This window comes from Amyelois transitella, chromosome 7, assembly GCF_032362555.1.
Source record: "Amyelois transitella isolate CPQ chromosome 7, ilAmyTran1.1, whole genome shotgun sequence".
NCBI lineage: Eukaryota > Metazoa > Arthropoda > Insecta > Lepidoptera > Pyralidae > Amyelois > Amyelois transitella.
Genome location: NC_083510.1, coordinates 4,990,198 through 5,008,406, shown reverse-complemented (window position 1 = coordinate 5,008,406; position 18,209 = coordinate 4,990,198). Strand labels below are relative to the sequence as shown.

General features: G+C 33.6%; 3 protein-coding genes across 3 annotated transcripts; all 3 read left to right on the top strand.

Moving 5' to 3' along the window:
- The first annotated feature begins 344 nt into the window (after positions 1–344).
- LOC106133623 (protein aurora borealis) lies at positions 345–6,055 on the top strand. The gene is made up of 8 exons (XM_013333423.2): positions 345–599; positions 685–849; positions 1,633–1,763; positions 2,527–2,612; positions 2,989–3,177; positions 3,466–3,705; positions 4,293–4,587; positions 4,757–6,055. Exons 1-8 carry the CDS (start codon positions 481–483, stop codon positions 5,596–5,598), a joined length of 2,067 nt encoding a protein of 688 aa, XP_013188877.2. The 5' UTR covers positions 345–480; the 3' UTR covers positions 5,599–6,055.
- Positions 6,056–7,154: 1,099 nt separating this feature from the next.
- LOC106133633 (pancreatic lipase-related protein 2) lies at positions 7,155–15,067 on the top strand. The gene is made up of 11 exons (XM_013333435.2): positions 7,155–7,390; positions 7,886–7,997; positions 8,954–9,101; positions 9,391–9,552; positions 10,194–10,289; positions 10,661–10,808; positions 11,626–11,846; positions 12,412–12,577; positions 13,116–13,254; positions 13,992–14,183; positions 14,729–15,067. The coding sequence occupies exons 1-11, from the start codon at positions 7,288–7,290 to the stop codon at positions 14,814–14,816; spliced, it is 1,575 nt and encodes a 524-aa protein (XP_013188889.1). The 5' UTR covers positions 7,155–7,287; the 3' UTR covers positions 14,817–15,067.
- A 1,741-nt stretch (positions 15,068–16,808) lies between these two features.
- LOC106133643 (THUMP domain-containing protein 1 homolog) lies at positions 16,809–17,967 on the top strand. Its single transcript, XM_013333447.2, has one exon. It carries the CDS (start codon positions 16,947–16,949, stop codon positions 17,817–17,819), a length of 873 nt encoding a protein of 290 aa, XP_013188901.1. The 5' UTR covers positions 16,809–16,946; the 3' UTR covers positions 17,820–17,967.
- The last annotated feature ends 242 nt before the right edge of the window (positions 17,968–18,209 follow it).

Here is an 18,209-nt window from a genome sequence, read left to right as displayed (position 1 = left end):
CACGTTCCGTTGTACCTACGCAATATGGAGGAACCTGTGACGCAGCCAATGCAAAGATATTCACTTTTACAACCCATCTGATTTCACTGCGTAGTCGTCGCGCTGGATAATCGTTACCAAAGCTATGTTTTTATAATATTTTAACATACATACATAAAATCACGCCTTTTTCCCGGAGGGGTAATATTTTAAAATGTCCCAAATTTCTGCAAAATTGTAAACATCCTCACAAGTAAGTGACGCACTTAAACTTTGGAGACTCTTTCGGAATGGCTTTGCGGTCTGGTTGTTCTTTGGGTGACAGATGACAGTGACAAAGGTTCTGTGCTGGGTTGTCAAAAAAGGTCGTTGACTTGACTTGAAAATACAAAATCGTCGACCGACAGCGGCGTTTGGTTGAACTCAGGATTTTGCTGTTTTTATTTTAGCTCGTGGTGCTATGAATTTTGTCGCTTATTTTTAATTTATACTGATTTCGAAATGGGCGACGAACATGACAGCCCAAACCATAATCATAAATCAACGCCCCCAACACAAAGAAAAGTTCGTAATCCATTTGATAGCGCTTTGATTGAAAGGTTACACAAACCAATTTGCAGGTCAGTTCTGTTCAAACTTTGTTGATAATCTTTTCATTTATCGCACGTGCCGTTTTGGTCTTTCATTTCTGTTATTATATTTCAGTCCAGGTATGTGCAAGATTTATAAGAAGAAAAATAGTGGGTCTTTTCGTTGGGACATCGACCAAGCATGTACTCTGCTACCTGCGGATATTGTCGCCTGCAATAGCCAGTTTGAACCATCGCCTGATCCTGCTTTAGAAAAAATTGCCGAAGAAGCTACTGAAATGTAAGTTTTAAATAAAGAGTATGGGTTGATTAATGGACACAAATTAAATTTGTAATGAATATGAAAAATAATATAAGGAAGAATAATTACAATTTATATAAAATTTCTCAAAAGTTCATATGCCTCACATATAAAATCATTCTGTATATCCTAATCTATTGAAAGCATTTAGTTCTAAATAGCTTTAATGTAGTTGCTTTATGTAACATGTGCCTGACTTACTTAATTCAGGATCATGCCCAGGGATGTACCCTGGTAAGCCAGAAGAAAAAAATGAGATTAAATGTCACATGAGCAATTTTATCCAGTTTCTTAACTTAATTGTAGCCTTTTGTTTTTCAGAGATAATTTGTAGTTTTGTAATAATTTTATTACATGTTTGCATGTAATGAATACATCTTACCCCTTACTGAGTAAACAGAGCCAAAAGTCACACAGTAAAATGCCGAAAGTGAGATTCAAGGATAGGTCGCCTAAATGATGATCACCAAAAAATAACCCCTTTCCCTTGATTGCTTTACCTTAACATCTTCTCATCTCTTTAAAATATTAGTTTGAATACAAGCTAGAAATTATTAAAAAAAAACATTTTATAAGAATGAATTTATAATTTAACTAGCAGCTCACCAAATCTTAGCCTATGCTACATATGGTGCATACCAGCAGATAATGTACCTTTTTAGTGGAGAAAGAATTTTCATGTTTGGTTCAGTATTTCTGAAGATCTCTCTTTCTTATAGATTTCTATTTATATTAGTATAGATGTAAATAATATTTTTGTAGATTCTTCTCTCAAGAAATGGTAATGCCTAGTCCAATGGAGTCTTCCAAGAAAATAAAGCCATTGCTTCATATATCTGACTCAAGTTTACAGATAGCCAGTTTCAAAGAAAGTACTATTATCATGAAAGATGGTAAGTTGTTTTATTTAAAATTTAACTTTTTTTCATAATTATTGATATGAAAAAAAGTAAAATGTCTTTAATTGAACTTCCTTTATTATAAATGCAAATTATCTTATCATCAGACGGGAGAACCAACCTTTAACACCTTATTTTTTATTTATTAAGTCTGCCATCAGTGTTTAATAAATGCTTTATTAATTGTGACTAACAAACAATTAGACAGATAGATAAAACTCTTTTTTGCACCATAAGAGTTTAACATAGAAAACAACACAAAATAGAGACAACACAAACACAAAATAGAGATGGTACAAAGGCAGACTTATCACTAATACAACTTCCAGTCAACCTTTTTCACCTATTTATTTATTTTTATTTTATTCAGAAAATATACAGTCTTAAATAATGATTTAATAACTATATGAGAGACTATTGACCATTTACATATTTTCACATGTAAAAATCTATCATTACTATGTTTCTTTTTCAGTTATACTAAAAATTATTTTTAGATTTTCCTGTAGTTATTATTTTTCATTATTTGGGAAATAAAACTACAGGGAAATCTAAAGTGGAAGCCAGTTCAATAATAACTATTGTATAAAATAAATATGTCCTAACTACTTTTTTATTTTTAACTGTTAGACACTGCCTATTAATTAATTAATTGTCAGGGTTGTGTTGTATCTGAAGAATGTGTGTCACTTCACTGTACTACTCCTTTTATTTGTAAGGTTAAGGTCCTGCTCTTATAAAATGTAATAAAATATAGTTTCAGCTCAGACTGTGCTGACATTGCCTCCAGAACTGCCTCCTGAAATTGAGAAAATCCTACAGCCATTCTGCACATACAATCAGGTATCAAATTAACAATTTAATGAAGATTGTAGTTTTTTTTATGGTTAGAAACAATAGATTGAGGTAGGTAGATTTAGATTCGAAAGCTCCAAGGTCCACACTTATTGAAACATGAAGACCTTGATTATGAATAGATACTATAATAAACATACATTAAACCTTTTTGAATTTTTAAACTTGAACATTTTTTAAACTTTGTCTTTCTTAGCAATCATAATAAGTTTCAAATAAATTACTATTGTTATAATTTAAGTGATGATGATAATGACAAGTGATGACAACTCTAATGTATATGTATTAGAGTTGTCATCACTTGTGTGATGCTCTCAGTAATTTTGCATATTGAACTCTTAAACTAATTGTTAACTATTCACAGGATCAAAACATCTCAGGAGATTATGAGATAACAGCAAATGGCTCCTTATGTCGAAAGTTGTACTTTGAAGAGCATAGTGATCTGGAACATTATGACTCTGAACAAACTGATGATGAAATACATGTTGAACAAAGACCACCTTCTAGTTATGAAGCTCATACGCCCGTTACATTTAGTCCTGATTTACCTGTAAGTGATTGATTGATTTATTTATACATTGATATATTTTGTGTTTTAAGTAATAAATAATTTTTACTGTGTCAATATACTATTTGAAAATATAACAAAACGGTAATATGTTACAATAATATATTAATATGCTTGTGAAATTACCATTTCCATCATACCAGCTCTTATTAAAGCAAGGAAATAGACTTTTTTTATGCAGGAATAAGAAGTGTGATACAAAAAGAGAAGAAAATTTAAGTATGGATGTGGTTGGTAGTACGTAGGCATGACTTATTTTTTTATTTCCAGACAAGAGATCTAGTAGCAAAAGGCATGAAACGTACATTCGGTACCCCATTGAATAAGGGTAATTCCGCAACCAGTAAGCCAAGGAACAAAATATTGGATGTCGCTGACTTTGGCGAGGCGTGTTTCAGCCCAATTGAGTTTCGCACACCGAAACGGGTAGGCCAGGAATCGGGTACATCTTCTTCGCTTGCTTCTACCTCGATCTCGCCTCTTACCAAAGCAGCTTCCAGTGATGAGGAGGTAGGATTTTGATCAGCCTTTGTTTCGTCCAAAGTATATGATAAATTAGAAATGTAAGGGCTCAATAATGTATTAAGTAAATAATTAATGATGCATGCTTAAAAGTCAATTTACTTGTTATTCACGAAGTACTTTAATTCATATAATTGTTTATCTAAGTAAGAAGTTAATGAGGATGTAATTTTTAAAAATATCATTGGTCTTTTTCTCTCCTCTTGACTTCGCCCGCGTTTATCTCTGAATTCATTTCGATATCTCTTCCAGTAACTCTTAATTTCTGTTAATAATTTTCCATATTAATTTTATTATGAACAAATTTATAAATGATTATCTTTAACTTCAAAATGTGCGTTACGAACAAATTAAATATATTTATATACAAAGTTATATTGTGTCGATTTCTTTTGTTTATTTTAATTATATTAATTCTACAATTTCCAGAAATAATAGGAGGCTATGTTTCTCGAAAATTTTTTGCTTTAGGTACATCTATGCCAAATTTCCGTAAAATTCGGCTATAAAATGTCGGCTCCGTAAAATAGCTTGGGTTTGTAGCAAATAAAATATATTGCTGTTTAAATTTTCAGAAAAACAATTTCACATCACCCGAATCAGAGGCTATGGCCACTTGTTTAGACTGCATTGTGTCTGGTTCTGATAGTGAAAAGAAGGGTCCATGTTTCTGCCCGAGCTCTAACAAAACTTCAGTGAGGAGGAGCACATCCCTCAAGGAATCCCCGCCTCGAAGCAGGAAGGGCTCCCAGTCTTTTTCTGAGAAGCGCAGCCTGAGTTTATCCAGTTTGCATAGGAGTCGGTCTGTGCAGAAGTTGGACTTTAGTATGGACATGAGCATTGATGGGTCACTGCATGATCGTTCACAAGGTTTGTTACAATTTTTGTCGAATTATCTACAAAGACTCAATAGCAACTTAGAGAAAATTATCTTTTTTAAAGATCATGATTTTTTATTAGACATTCACCAAAAATATATGTTATAGGAGCATACATTTTTTGTCTTGGTTAACATGATTGCATTATGCTTATCTTTCAGCTGACTCTGAATCAACCCCCCCACCGAGCAGTCAGGCCAGCTGGTCCATCGTGGAGGAGACGAGCATTCATCAATTAGTTAAATTAGACTCCTTTAAGAATAATTCTGATTCTGATGTCCAGTCGTCCACGAAAATTCATATCAATATACTTGACGACACACCAATCAAAGGGAAGAGCAAAAGTAACGTGCTAAGCCACGAAATTAGTAAAATACGTGCGCCATTAAATTTAAGTCCGGCGCAAATGTCCTTAGATAATAGCTTAGATAATTCGGAGAACGCACTAGGTTTGGAGGATAAGAAGGTAGACTTCAATAAGATTGATCTCAAATATTTGACTGAAAATGCATCTCAATTCGATAATACTAATAACGCCTTGAAAATGGGAGGCGATAGCTCAGTTAGTTTTAAGAGAGTAGATAGTGGATTTAACGAGAACACGTTCTATGCGAACGCTTCTAGTTATTACGAAAGTGCCATAAAACCATCTGAATTGACTGTGACCAACATGTCAAAGATGAATAATAGTAAGACTGCATTGAAAGAGATATCTAATATACCATGGGCAAGATTTGATAGCGGTTTTAAGGATGAGAATTCTTCGGACAGTGTACAGTTTTATACAAATAACGAATCTATGAAAAAGGGGAATCGTTACCGCTTTTCGGAAGCACAAATAGAGGACAAGGAAAATGTAGCAACAGAAAATTTTGGTTTCTTTGTGCCAAATAATAAAAACGACGCTATGTCGATGTCTGATATGTTTGCCGATGACATGACATTCAATTGTAACTTCTCTTCAACTCCTTCAAAAAATAAGTCCCGAAAAATACATTCATAGAGGAGGAATTTGGTAATTTTGAACATATTATGAATTTTTATTATTTAGCTTTTTGACACTACTCCATTATTGTGGATGTTTTTATCGAATTAGATTTTGTTAAAGATGGTAATATTTTTGCATGAAATAATTATTATGTGATTGATATTGATAGTGTGTTTACTTGGGTCAAGTAGTATCTAATAAAATTTCAAGACTGAAATGTAAAACTGTTTTATGATTGCGTCCTGCAATTTTATGGTTTATGCCTAAAATGTTAGAATCCCTTTGAACTTTGACTCAGTTTCCCTGATTATATCGTGAACGTAGTCGTAGCTCGTAGGTCGAGATCCGCTAAAGTCTGTATACGATTCTGAACATGTCATTAAGGTGAGCAGAAGAGATTTAAATTAATTGTATCCTAAATATACGATTCAAGAGTAGGTACCTATATCCTTGAGGTTGTTTTCATCTTCGCAATGTGAACAAATATTTATTAATGCAACTAAATATGGCCTATACTGTCGATAATTAAGTCTAGTTAACAATAACACGACGTTAAGCTGTCTGTCTGTTTGTCTCATGACCTCCTTGTATATTAATTAATATGTTCCACGATTATAATTGTGCTCATTCAAGTGATTGACATTTTTCTATAAATAGCGGTTTCTATTTTAGTTCAATTTCTGCAAGGACTAAATATTTCGCTCATTATCAAATTACCTATTTATTTTGTTCTTAATTAGTTTACATTATCTGACCAAAGTTCACTGCTGTTTACTCTTTAATAAGTTTTTTTTGTGGTGATATATCAGCGCACTTAGTTTCTTAATGTGTGGGAAATTTATTTGAGAATAATCTTTAATTTTGATGACTATATTTATTTTGTCAACAATCTCTAAAAGACCAATTCTTGAAGTAATTATTATCGGAATTTAACCGTTAAGTGGATTAGTAAGCGGACATTTGGATGTAAGTTTATTTTAAACTGTGTATTTAAATTAAATATTTAAAGTATTGATAACATATTAGGTCAGTGTAATATGTACATATTAAAGCGTGCTATTATAAGAAAATACGAATTTAGTAATGATAATTTAGCTGATACGCTTTCTAATAATTTGAGAACTTCAAAATATGTCATCTACGGTTTCCTAATATGTAAAAGACTTAAATTTAACATAAACTATTACTACATAACATAATTTACAGAAATTACTAGAATTATACTTTGTATATATCAAGGCTTCAAATATTAAATAATAACTGATAAATCTTCATAACCGATATAAAATCAATACTAATTAATAAAAGTCATCAATGATTACCCTTATAATATAGCACGTGCATAGTTACATGTATATATGGCTACAATCGGCCAGACTGTTCGTGCGTCAATCGGTTTTTAACAAATAACTAGTGTGATAACGCCTGTAACCTCTGTTATCAGTACCTATCCTGGATCGTCTGCCACCAACCCGATGAAGACCTGTTAAGTAATTAAGTGCTCGCGGAGTACGTATAGTGCATTCATTAGCTGTACTGTATATAAAGAACAACCAATGAGTAAACACTTCATTTCGTGTTGTACCGTCAAACTGATCAATTTGCTTTCCGCTGTCTGTCGTTTCACTAGAATTGATAGAAATACGCAGAATCGCGCGGTAGGCGTGTTTTATTTAGGTCCGTGAGAAAACGTGTGCTTTGAAGATGTATAACAAAACGAGTGCGACCTTGATGCTGCAGACTATAATGGTGCTGATGGAGAAGCAGAATGCTACAGATGTAACTAATTTCCCTGGAAGCTATGGCGGTGAGTTGGTTTTGGGAAACTTTCAGAGCCCCATTTAATATTTTAAATAATAATTTTATTTAGGAAATTACAATGTTTTTGGATGAAATTCAAATAATGCGACTAAACTTTACTAATGTGCTTTAAATTTAAATATTTGTGAAGATTTTACTTGTCTTATCAGACTCACGCCGCACCGTAAAAATTGTTTCTCACATGTAAGATAGCTTTCAGTTGATTATTTTAATGTATTTAAAAATTCGGGTTAAACATTTAACAGATATAAAAAAAAAATTATTGTAATCTAATTTCTTAAAGTAGTTGAACTATTTGTTATGCAATACATTTAAACATAACATTTCGAATGTCGACTCATTAATTTTGTCTTGCCCCAAATCAAATTTGCCTACTAGACAAACATTTTTATCGCTTATAGTAAGAGTTGCCTAGTTGTCACAAAATATATTTAAAATTTTATCGTTACTGCTTTATTATAAAATGTTCTAATTTGTTTAGAGGACATAGAGCGGTGCTTCGACAAATATGGATGTTTCTCGAAAGCCTATCCCTGGACGGAGAACCGGCCTGACAACTATTTTCCAGTGCCACCCGAAGCTATGGGCGTTCGGTGAGTTAAAATAGATTAATTAATAGAATGTCATTATAGCTTAGGTACTCGGCAGATCATTGACCGCATGAGAAGTTATGAATGAACTGTGGTTGAAAGCAAGATGATGACTTGTGATAATGAAATAATAGGTATCTATATTCATCTGAACGTGCCCTTTCAAATTCTTCGACACTTTTGTCAATGTCTGCCGACCCCGTAAGGGATAAAGACGTGATTATAGTATATGTATTTTCATCAAAGTAGTTATATTGGCTTTGCATCAGTATCCAATTAAGATTAACGGTGTGATCTTTTAAAGAGACGTGATTGTAAACCTCAAACCGTAAGTGCACTTCATTTATTGGAGTCGTATATAATTATGTACCTATTACCGGAAGGAGATATATTGTAAATTTCCCAGATCATACTAGTTATAAAAATGTTTTACGTAAGCAAACGTAACCCGATAAAGTTGTTTATAAGAAGCGTACTGCTATCATACGCAGTTTTCCCTATTAGCTTATTAAGATCCGCTTCGTGTGAACTTCTCCCGCCGTCTACGCGATAAGCCCGGGGGCTCGTCCGTGACATCAATCAATAGGAGACAAAACAATATTTACGTCCCATAATTGCATAGTGACGTTCCTATCGCGGCGATAAACAAGTTTATTTTTTTTTGTTGCAACGGACGCATTATCGCTTGGCCGTTGGAAAAGGTACCTATTTGGGTACGACGACCTTTGCATTCGAGAGATTTTATTTTTCTTATCTAGAATAAATGAGTTGATATTTGCTCTCAATGAGGCTAATGCAGTTTAGTTACACCAATAGTATTAACTTAAAACACAGAAGTTCGATTTGGAACCGTTTTTTAGAACAACGCACGTTGAGTGTGAATCAAAAAGTAAAAAATAAAGAAATAGAAATATGTCAGCAGCAATTTTACATTAACCGATTGATTGTTATTTTTTTAGATATCCTACATTTTCTAGAAGAAATAGAAAAATACCAGTGTTACTAGACGCAGACGATGAAGAAAAAATTCAAAAGGCCAACATTGATCCAAGAGGGCCGTTTTACGTGATATCACATGGTTTTATAGATGGTGGACATAAAAAATGGGTAAGAAATCAAGTTTCGCTTATAAGTTATCAGAATTTTTAATAACTTAGCCCAGCAATGGACTACTTGGTCAAAAATTTTTATGTCGTATACATATGCACAGCATTGCCTAATATGGTAGGTATGCAGTAAATCAAGAGCAATATACTCTATACATTACTGAAGCGCTAACCAAAGTGCGAAGATTGGTAGTATATGCAAATGCGATAGTTTATCACGAGTACTATTGGTGATAAAGAGTGGCAGAGACGAGTCGCATCAGTGTTTTTATATTCATTTAATATTTCAGATAGAAAACATGGTGAACGCTTTACTTAATTTGGAAGGAAACGATGCAGCGACAGTTTTTATAGTAGACTGGAGGGGAGGCGCACAACCGCCGTACGGACAAGCTGTGGCGAATATCAGACTAGTGGGCGTGATGACGGCGCATCTCATTCATAATATCTATGTGAGTAAGCAAATGGGAGGTAGAGCTTAGATCTATCATGTCAAGAAACTGGGCGTGGCTAGATTGTGATTGGTTGTGACGTGTCTTCTTAAGTTTGCCGCTAGATGGCTGTGTTTGAACATTCGTATACATCGTAATATTAGAAAAAAAAAAACATTTTTTCCTTTTGGACTAGTAATCTTATCTTCTGGCGACTTTTTATCGGTTGCGACCTTGAGTGACGGTGAGCCTAGGATCTACCAATGACTTCAATCGAAACGACCCTGTCTGACCTCTGGGACCCTGTCAGAGAGGAGCCTAACCCAGTTTCTTAAGTAAATATAAGAAAAAGAAGAAATGCTAATGCTAATGCTAAAAGAATAGAAATTCCATTTACTTTGAAACTATAGGGTACCTATATCGTCATATTTACGCAGTCTCTATGCTATATATCTAGACGCTATATGAAAACATAGTGTCACTATCATCACGTCATATTATTCACTATTACATACCCCTTAATTTTGCCAAATTTTGTACTGTTATGGCTCTAAGCTTTTAGAATTTACATTCAATTATTGTCTAGTGAGCTTATCGGTAATCACAGCTAGTGACGTAACCGACGATAAAGTGTTTGTTAAAATATTACATATTTTTTACAGGAAGCCCTCGGATTGTCCAGTTTAGATAATTTCCATTTTATCGGCCACTCGCTGGGGGCGCATTTGGGTGGCTATTGCGGCCATGCCTTGCAAAAGGTAAGTTCTACTAAAAATGCTCAATACCTACCGTGTAAATTGTAGTGTGACCAAACCATCTTAGCAGTCGTAATTGCATTAAGATGTAGTAGAAGGTGCGATCGCATGTTTGTATGAATCAGCGCCTGCAACTAGTAATGCTGGTTTCATTTGGGGTTTGTAAACCATAGTCATATCAAGAGGTGAAGAAATCATCTACTATCAGAAGACTTAGTTTAAGTTATACTCCCCTACAAAGCTTGCGGAAATCAAACGGGAGTCTATTAGTGTGAAAACCTGACTTGTCCCATCCAAGATCTCTCCAGAGAGGGGAGGATTTTACTGGGACTAACGCAAGAGAAAGAAGACCTAACTTGTCTTTCTATTTCCAGAAATTTAACCTAAAATTGGGGAGAATAACCGGTCTGGATCCGGCAGCACCGTATTTCACTAAAACCGTAACATTAGTGCGGTTGGATAGAACTGACGCCAAGTACGTGGATGTCATACACAGCAATGCTATACCGCTTTATTTTTCTGGTAAGCAAATATTTTACTTCTTCTTTTTACCCAATTAAAAATAAATAAAAATTACTGGCAATCGAGAAAAAAAAGGTAACATAACGGGAAATTCTTTAAGATGATGGGCTAGTCACCTGTCACTGACTCCAGCTTAACGTGGCCTTTGAGTCTTGTCTTTTACCTTCCCTGTAAGACCAGACGAAGACCTGATTTGTGTTTCAGTCTGTGTATTATATTTATATATATTAATATTAACATGTTTTATTTGCAATATGTCGAAAGTTGAAGAACTAAAAACATGAACAAACAACAAAATATAGTAAATGTAACGAAAGTTATTCCGAGATATTTTCTATTTTGCATTTTTTTTGCGCGTCGCACATTATGCCACAAATTACTCACGTTGTCAGTCTTATCAGACGGTAAAATTAGCTTATCATACCAGATGTACAAATTTATTATTGTAATCAATTTATTTGTAAACATATGCTTTTTGCTACTTTTACTAATTGCGCATTTAAATATGACTACGAGTTAGATTGACCACATATTGACTTTACAGTTACAGACTCTAAACTTCTGAAACCTTATGTCTGCATAATTTTTCGACAAAGCGTTCTTTATTATTAAATTAAGGTTAAAATATTATGTTGTAACGGCACATTTTACTTGGGCATAAACTTATTGTACTATCATCAGTTCATTATTATACAGTTCAGTTCATAATTCACAAGGTATTTTTTATTGTATAAAGGTTTTTGATGTGTTTTTTTTTTTTATTTGAATGTTTTTCATATTCTCCCATAATCATGATGTCTTTTGATGTTTCCTTCAGGTTTTGGTATAAGCGAGCCAATCGGCCACGTGGACTTCTATCCAAATGGTGGGTCTACCCAACCCGGTTGCAAAGCGGGCAGTTCTCAACAACTGCCCAACGCAGACATGTACAAACAACTTATGCGAGTGAGCTGTAACCACGAAAGGAGTTACGACTACTTTACTGAGAGTATAGCACCACCTTGCCCTTTCTTTGCGGTGCAATGTGAGTCTTATGACGTGAGTATAAAAGTTTATTTCGAAATACCATACTGTATAGGTACATTGAACTCGGTTGCAAAGCGAGCAGTTCTCAACAACTGACCACCGAAAGCATGTTTGGATCAAAAAGTACTAGAAGTAAGCTGTAACCATGAAAGGAGTAACGTCTATTTTATTGAAAGCGTCTTCCTGTCATTTCTTTGCAGTCCATTGTGTCTTAACTTGAGTATAAAAGATTTTTTTTTAATTCGACCATTACACTACGTTCCAAGTTCACATGACGTCTGCATACAAGTTATTCTTATTACATATTATATTATTACATGTTTCGTTGTTTTATTATGCCAAATTCAAAAGAATTATTAGTAGGTTTTACTTACACAATATTTTCCATAGGCTGTTCCTTATCTTATTGCGAAAGCTTTAAATAAATACAATCGAATATCGAACTAATTCTACTTTCATCTATCTCTACTATTTTTCAGCAAAAGCAAGTTAAAGCAGGATTTAAAGTTAAAAAAAATATCGCTAATTATATTTTATCAGTCGTGATTATTTTCATTGTTAAATTCAATGTTTTCAGGCCTTCTTAGCTGGTAACTGTACGACGTGTGACCACAAGCACTTCTGCATTCCCATGGGATACCACTCGTATGAGTTCTACAACAAATTGCAAATGGGAGGGCTGGTCGACTCTAATTCTAATGTGGCACTATACTTGATGACTGGCGGAACGAAGCCCTTTTGCAGTGAGTAATCTATTAATCATACTAATGTAATTAATCATACAAAGAAATATTATGTTATATGTATGTATTAATCTACATACATATAACATTATATTTCTTTGTAATATTAATTTAAAAAAAATAATAATATGATAATAAAGTATGTAATTATTGAAAGAGGTCTTTCATACAAAAAACACACCATTATCTATCTATAAAAAATGTGGTGGGCGTATTAAAATGTGGTGTGGAACCCTTCGTGTGCCAGTCTGTCTCGTACTTTTATTTACATACATACATATACTCACGTCTATATCCCTTGCGGAGTAGACAGAGCCAACAATCTTGAAAAGATTGGTAGCTATTCCATCGCTAAAAGAAGAATCCCAAGTTTTTAAGCCTATTCAATAGACGCCTTTTACGATATCCAAGGGAACGAGATAGAGTGGTCCTATTCTTTTTTTTTTGTTGGTGGTTTTTTATTTTATATCGCAAAAAGAAAAAACCAAATTTTAGCGTCAAGACCGTCCATTGTACCCTTAAAACGTATTCTTTACAGGAGTCCATTACGAAGTGAAGGTGAAAGTGTCAAACTCCACGGAAAGCCACACCCACGGCCCTGAAACAGGGAAGCTCTCGATAACATTGTTAGACAGAAACAATAACAAAAGCGACACCAAGTTCTTGGACGACGAACAGTAAGTAAACTATTTTATACCGCCAGAACTCCTATATTATGACTTGAGTGTTCTGTATGTATAGTAGGTATTGCGAAGTTACTATTTACCGAAATTTCTACGACACCGGAAAACACTGGACTTTTACGAGTTATTGATCCTGAACCATTTAATAAATTATTTTTTGCGCGGGCTTCGCACCTACTTTAATTTTTAACCGACTTCAATAATGAAGGTTTTATTTGTAGGGGTGCCAAATTTTTGAGTAATTTTTTTTATCTTTATAATGATTCAATAGATAACGTCCAAAATCGTAGTGAACCATGAATATAAAAGAAAGCCTGTAACATTCTTTCATTTTAAAGTCATTGTCGTCATAATGTTTCGGACGCCTTATCGTAATGTTTCAATGTTTATGAATTGTTACACTTTACGTCAAATGTGGGTCAAATACATATAAAAGTGTAATAGATACCAATTATTAAGATAAGAATTTCGTAATTTACAAAAGATAGCAAAAAATTAACATATTTATAAACAAGAGATTTTCTTTGTATGTTTTTGTATGCTTGTCTCGCGGCAAGTGTCGAGCCGTTAATTAAATATGGTAGAAACTTTCAAAATCGGTTGAAAAAAATATGACTGAAATCAAAACAATCTTAACTAGGTAGTATTGACCATAATTCCGAGGTCTACGTTATACTATCAAAAAATCTATTCACCAGCTAATATTATATTTCCTAATTGTTTTTTTCCAGAAAGTACTACAAACCCGGCGACATAGAAACCAGAATGGTTGCTCTGAAGGACACTGGTCATCCACCCATATCTGTCATAGTGGAATGGAAATACGAAACTAATTTGTTCAACCCTATGACGTGGCGGATTTTAAAATCGCCCAGCATATTTATCGACTACATGAAAATATCTTCCATTGAATATAATACTGAGTAAGTATTTCACTCTCCTAAATATAAGTTGAAGGTAGACTAAAGTGGCAGTTACAGTCTATATTATTAGTACGTGTATTAGAGCACGTAGATCCGCCTGCTTTAGGCGAAAATTCTTGTTTTCATTATTCTTGCGTAATTTTATTTCATATTTATTATATTCATTTGTTTTCCAACTCATTTTCACGAAAAAAGAACCCTTCAAAATTGACCTCGACCTTTAATTGACCTATATGCATGCAAAGTTTTAGCAAATTCGGTCCAGCAGTTTAGCCGTGACTGAAAACAGGCAGATAGAGCCTTTACATTTTTAACCTAAACTTGGTCGATTTTTATCAGTGTCAGTGTACATTTATTTTTTCAATCATATTTATAGAAAAATCACGCCTCTTTCCAGGAGCAGTAGGCAGACTTCATTTTTCCATTTGCCATGATCCCTGCATATTTCTTTAATTTCGACCACCATCATAATGAGTCTCTTTATGCAAGCTCGTCGGTTTCGGGTATTATTCTTAATTAATCAATAATTAATATTTTTGTTTCAGCATAACAGTGTGTCCCAAAATGAAGAAGCCAGTCGTTGCCAACCTTCCTACGATAATGAAGACAAAATATTGTAAATTTAATAAATAATTGTCACAATTTTCCTTGCACATTAAGAGTTGAATAGTATTGGTAAATTAAAAACCTGAATGTTTTGGACGTCGCACTTAATGTTAAGAACGCCTACAAAAGTATTCTAAAATAGTATTTAATTTATAAAAGTGAATTAAGTTTACTGGCTCTTGATTTAACTACTTTGATAATTAAGTCATAAGTTACGATATATTTTTTTGTATTATCTTGTACATATTGTATTATAAGCTGTTTTGTATAAGTTTAAAATAAAACGATAATATTGTTTTCTTTGTTTTTACTATGCAAATTAATATTTAAACTACCACACAAAAAAACTGAACTAACTGTATGGAACTAGTCTTGTTCCTCCACATCTTCCATGAAAATGAATAGAAATCAAAATAAAGGAGTTATCCATATGGCCACATGTAATTTTTTTTCAGTCAAGACTCCAGGTTTTGTTATATTTTCAGAGCTTCGACGAGGGGACTTTAAAAATAATTTCAGTTCAGAGCTATTTACTTCCCTTCCCTGTGAATGTATTTTTTTTTTGTTTAATATATTATAAATGCGAGTCTTTCTGTCTGTCTGTTCCGCTTTCACAGTTGAACCGCTGGACCGATCGAATGCAATAGGCTATTTGACAAAGTTCTAAAAACTATCTTAGGCTATTTATTTGTTTATAAGGAGCCCTACAAAAATACTTTTCTGCCTTTATTACAGCTATTTTATTAAATAATCGAAAAAGAAAATGCAATATTCAAATATGCCGCCAAAACGCGACTTTTAGCAATATGGCGGCCATGGCATGCAGTGACGTAAATTTCGTGTAAATATCATACAAAGCTTGTTGGTGTTTCGAAAAGTTTTGATTTTCTCTTGTTTTATTTAACTTGTGCCACGTCATATGTGTGAAAATTATTAAAATGAGTTCCTATAAATGTTTTGCAGTGCCTAAATGCCCAAATACAACAATAAAATCTCCTACGAAATCGTTTTTTTCTATGCCGATGGATTTGAATATTCGCAAGAAGTGGTTTCAGATCATGATCTAAGATCAGTGGTTACCAAGATATACTTACATTGATGTTTTCACATTCCTCAGTTCGGCAGCATAGAAATCTGAATTGTCTTTGAAGAAGACGCCAACCATTATTGGCAAAAGTGGACCTACTAAAAGTCTTTTGGTAGGTTTCGACTGTCAGCTTTCGCGAAATTGGTTTCCATTATTAAATACCTATGTTATCTGAGTAATCCTGAGCGATCAAACACTTATAAAATCTTGAAAAATAATAGCGAACACTAAGGAACAGTACGATCCACAGTCTGTTTATGGATAATTGACGTCATAATAGAAATAGCCAATCACGTTCGTTTTTAGTCACGTGACAGCTGCATAAAAAAGCCTAAATTTCTGAGACGAATTTTGTTAAAATAATGCAATATTTTTATCTCGCGTTATTACAAATCGTTCCAAAACAATAATATTAAGACTGATGACATAAAAGAAATGTATATTTTTATTACAGTCAAATAGCCTATTTGGTATGGTACTATGCATACAGTTAAAAACCCACATTCTAATATAGGATCAAAAATCAAACTTTTCGTATGAAATTTATAATTAAGTGGTTGATTTTTGATCCTATGTTAGAACGCGGGTTTTTAACTATGCATACCAAAGTTCATTCAAATGCTACCCGCGTTAAGTCAAGGCGTGTCGCTAGTTATAAATACTTATGAATTTTTATTGAGGAGGCAAAGGGTACTAGCTGCTGTATACTAGAATGACAAATATAAATGTATGTAGTGAATGTTTTATATCATTCAGAGTAAAACTTCTCTTCACTTTTTAATATTAAATAAAAAAAATAATAATAAAAAAAAAAATTAAGGCTCTATCGTTCAACTTAAACGAACTTGACTTTGTGGACTTGACAGAAGAGAGTGACAATGTATGACATATGCATGACAGTTCTAGAGTGACATTTTACTTGACATATCGTGGGGTGTTGTTAGTTTGCTTTGCTGTGTCGTGTTGATTTGCGTGAATTCATAATTCAGTTTATACGTAACACTTAATAACTGTTATATCATTCCCTTTTGTCCTTAACATATTGCTATTATAATCAGTGAGTATCTATAATGGGCGATACACGGAAAAAGAAGAAATTCTACTTTAGAAAACGTAAAAACAAATATTTCTTGGAACCCGGCTTCAAAGGCTTCTTTTGCACGTGTAACTTTAGAGAAAAAGACTGTGTGAAAGAGGTTTACAATCTTCTGAACGAGTATGCCGGCAAGTTGTATCCCAATCTCGAGGCAGGAGATCCCGTGGAAAGGCCAGCGTCTGTTGTTCCAGAGGACCGCTCCGAAACCGAATCGGAAGACGAACCCGATATTGGAGACTTACTTAAACGCGAAGTCGAGTCTATGAAAAAGGATTCACAGAAATCGCTCAAACACAAGCGATTCCAAGTAGTGGAGACTGGTGCGTCTAATTGTATTTTTATAAAGACCAACTTACCAAGTCCAGAAGAGCTCACAAATGCTATTATTAAAGATTTGTATGTAACAAAGATACAGAAAACACGACATGTGATGCGTCTGTTACCTATTATGGGAACCTGTAAAGCTAATTTGCCTGACATCATGGAGTGTGCGGGAAGACTGTTTGACAAATATTTCCTGAAAGAACCCTCAACTTTTGCAGTTATATTCAATAAACGCTTTAACAGCAGTGTATCTCGTGACCTTATTATAAAAGAACTTGCTGAAATGGTTGTTCTCAAGAATGGAGAAAATAAAGCAGATTTGAAAAATCCTACTCTGTGTATAATAGTTGAAATTATTAAGGGAATTTGCTTACTAAGCATTGTGGAGAATTATTATACTTATAAAAAGTATAATTTACATGAGTTAAGCAAACAAGAGTCTAATAATGATCTGGAGGAAACCCAAGCGAAGAAATTTAAGAGTGATGTGCCAGAAGCTCTCACTGAGAGTGTGACACAGTGAATGTTACAATTATGTATTTGATGTAAAATTTATATTATATTTCTTGGTTGCAAGGTGAAATTTCACCCCTTGACCAGTTCTATACCAAATTTGTCTATGTCTAAAATTTTCAAATATAATATGAAATAAATCTGAAAGTCAATAATAATTATCTTTCTATACTTTTTCCTCATAAAAGACAAAATAATTTGTAAATGCTATATCCACTGTATAGTTTTCACAAGCTATAAGTATATTACCTGTGTACAATGTATACTGACACATAAGTATTTATATACAAATAGAGACAAAGTGAATGTTATGCAACTTCCAGTTAGCAGTGGTCTCTACTTGTTTGCCTTTGTTATGCAACTCTCATGAACAGTTATGTAAGGTGTTTGTTTTGCAGTC